The sequence below is a fragment of the Protopterus annectens genome, chromosome 4.part0 (genome assembly GCF_019279795.1).
Source record: "Protopterus annectens isolate FY-2018-M chromosome 4.part0, PAN1.0, whole genome shotgun sequence".
NCBI lineage: Eukaryota > Metazoa > Chordata > Ceratodontiformes > Protopteridae > Protopterus > Protopterus annectens.
Genome location: NC_056733.1, coordinates 1,180,060,460 through 1,180,062,895, shown reverse-complemented (window position 1 = coordinate 1,180,062,895; position 2,436 = coordinate 1,180,060,460). Strand labels below are relative to the sequence as shown.

Here is a 2,436-nt window from a genome sequence, read left to right as displayed (position 1 = left end):
TTGTCAGCAATGTGGGCAGTATCACAGTTTGTACTGTACATGTTGATATATACACATATTATCCTGTACCAATGCCACATTTGTGTTTGCTGACAATACCTCTCCCCCACAGTTCCATAGGTGCATCTGCTGTGAGTCCAACATCCTGTAGCTGGTGAGTGTGAAACTGCTTTGTTATGGCTCAGCTATACCCTAAGAATGTTAAGGGTTGCCAGCTTGCCATGGACACAACTGTTAAGCTTAGCCATAGTACAATACTTGTATGTTCATTTATGGAGGGGTTCACTGCAGTGCATTTAATTGGTAATCACAGTAGCATATTTGCAGGAACTGTAACATATTTGCACATATTTTTGTGAAGGTGTATGCAGTCTACTATACAGAGGCAATAGTATGGTGGAGATGGGTGCACTGTTTTTTTAGGTAAACATCCATCACATACACTGACATGTTGCTTATCTCACAGATATATAGTACTGGCAACATTAACCGGATGAAGCTGCACTGCATGTTGTTAAGTGCCTGTCTTGTCTATGTCTGTTGTGGTTTGCTTGTGTGTTGTGCATGGGATCAGTAATAAGGTGTGGTATGTATAATACAGTTGCAGCACCTCACCTGTGTGTGTGTGTGTGTGTGTGTGTGTGTGTGTGTGTGTGTGTGTGTGTGTGTGTGTGTGTGCGTGTGTGCGTGTGTGCGTGTGTGCGTGTGTGCGTGTGTGTGTGTGTGTGTGTGGATCAGCAGATATAATGCATTAAACCTGATGTGATTGGAGGGTCCAAACCAAATGTTGCTACACCCAAAGTTGTTGACAAAATTGCTGAATATAAACGCCAAAATCCCACCATGTTTGCCTAGGAGATAAGAGACTGACTTTTGGCTGAAAGAATGCGTGATAATGACACTGTCTCCAGTGTCAGTTCCATAAACAGGATTATGTGGACAAAAGTACAGCAATCTCCAAATCAGCAAGTCTCTTCCTCAAGTCATAGCATAACCTCTACAGGGCCAGTGACTCAAGTGTCTTTAGTGAACAATGACTCTGCGAGCTGTTCTTACTCCATCAGTGGAATTCTGAGAATCACTTCCTCTAACACTGATACCAGCAACAAACGCAAGTGGGACAAAGGTGTTCAGGACTCTCCTGTTCCAAATGGACATTCCCTTCCTGGCAGAGATTTCCTGAGAAAGCAGATGCGGGGAGATATTTTTTCACAGCAGCAATTAGAATTTTTAGATCAGGTTTTTGGTAGACAGCACTATTCAGACATCTTCAGCACTACAGAGCCCATCAAGCCTGAGCAGACAACAGAATATTCTGCCATGGCTTTGTTAGCAGGTGGCCTGGATGATATGAAATCTAATCTCTTAAACTCTAGTGCAGCAGATTTAGGAGCCAGTGTTCCTGGACCACAGCCATATCCTATTGTAAAAGGTCATGATTTGGCAAGCACAGCCCTCCCCAGATAGTGTCCATACATCCCTTCTGCTGGACAGAGCAGCTACTATGCTCCAACACTGACAGGAATGGTGCCTGGTGGAGACTTTTCTGGAATTCCTTATAGGCACCCACAATATTTAACTTATAATGAGTCCTGGAGATTTCCCAATCTTGGGCTACTAGGGTCTTCAGATTGTTATAGTGCAGCTGAAAGAGAAGCAGCACCTACAGCAGTAGGCACTGCTTATGATCGCCACTGACTACATGCACTTAATAAACATGGCACCCAAGACAGACGTGAATCACACAGACTAAGACTATCACTTCTTTCTACTTGGTGAATAAATCAGCAGCTATCATTGAACATTGTATGCTGGCCTTTACTGATTATTTTGGAGTTTGTCAGTGCCAATTCAGAATCTGCTAGCATGAATCAATATTCTTTCAACATTCCAAATACATCTGCAAATAGTTGTCCTGAAGGAAATTAGGGACCATTTAGTCAGTAACCTGTAATAACAGGTTCTATTACTTGGACTGAACATTTTTTATTATTTGTAAGATATTGCAGACCAAAAATGGCATTATGCTTAGGTTATGTGATTAGGCTCATAGGTTCATAGGTTCATAGGATGGTACTAGGCTATCAGCCCTAGGGCCTATACAAGCCTAGCCATAACAATTCCCTGGATATTTCTTCCACAATATTTACTTCCCTGGACCCCTGTCTAGCAGGGTGACTGACATGATCCCCGGGGTGAATTTCCTATCTCCCATCCAATCGTCAAGGTTCCTTTTGAAGAGGGCCAAGGAGGTGCTCTGCTTGACATGTATAAGCAGTCTATTACAGAGTATGGGGAGTCTCTGGGTCAGGAACCTATCCATCCAGCATGTTTTGTTCATTGTGATGACAAGGTTTAGATCCCTGGAGCATGTGGCTCTGAGGGATTGGGATTTCTTTAAGTGTACCATGTCCAACAGCTCAGGGTTTGACATGG

The 2,436-nt window shown here is 43.1% G+C and overlaps 1 protein-coding gene across 1 annotated transcript; it reads left to right on the top strand.

Moving 5' to 3' along the window:
* Nucleotides 1-828: 828 nt before the first annotated feature.
* LOC122800171 (paired box protein Pax-5-like) lies at nucleotides 829-1,698 on the top strand. Its single transcript, XM_044069683.1, is given in 2 exon segments — nucleotides 829-1,432; nucleotides 1,622-1,698. Coding segments are annotated over 2 exon segments (666 nt in total). The 5' UTR covers nucleotides 829-843.
* Nucleotides 1,699-2,436: the final 738 nt, after the last annotated feature.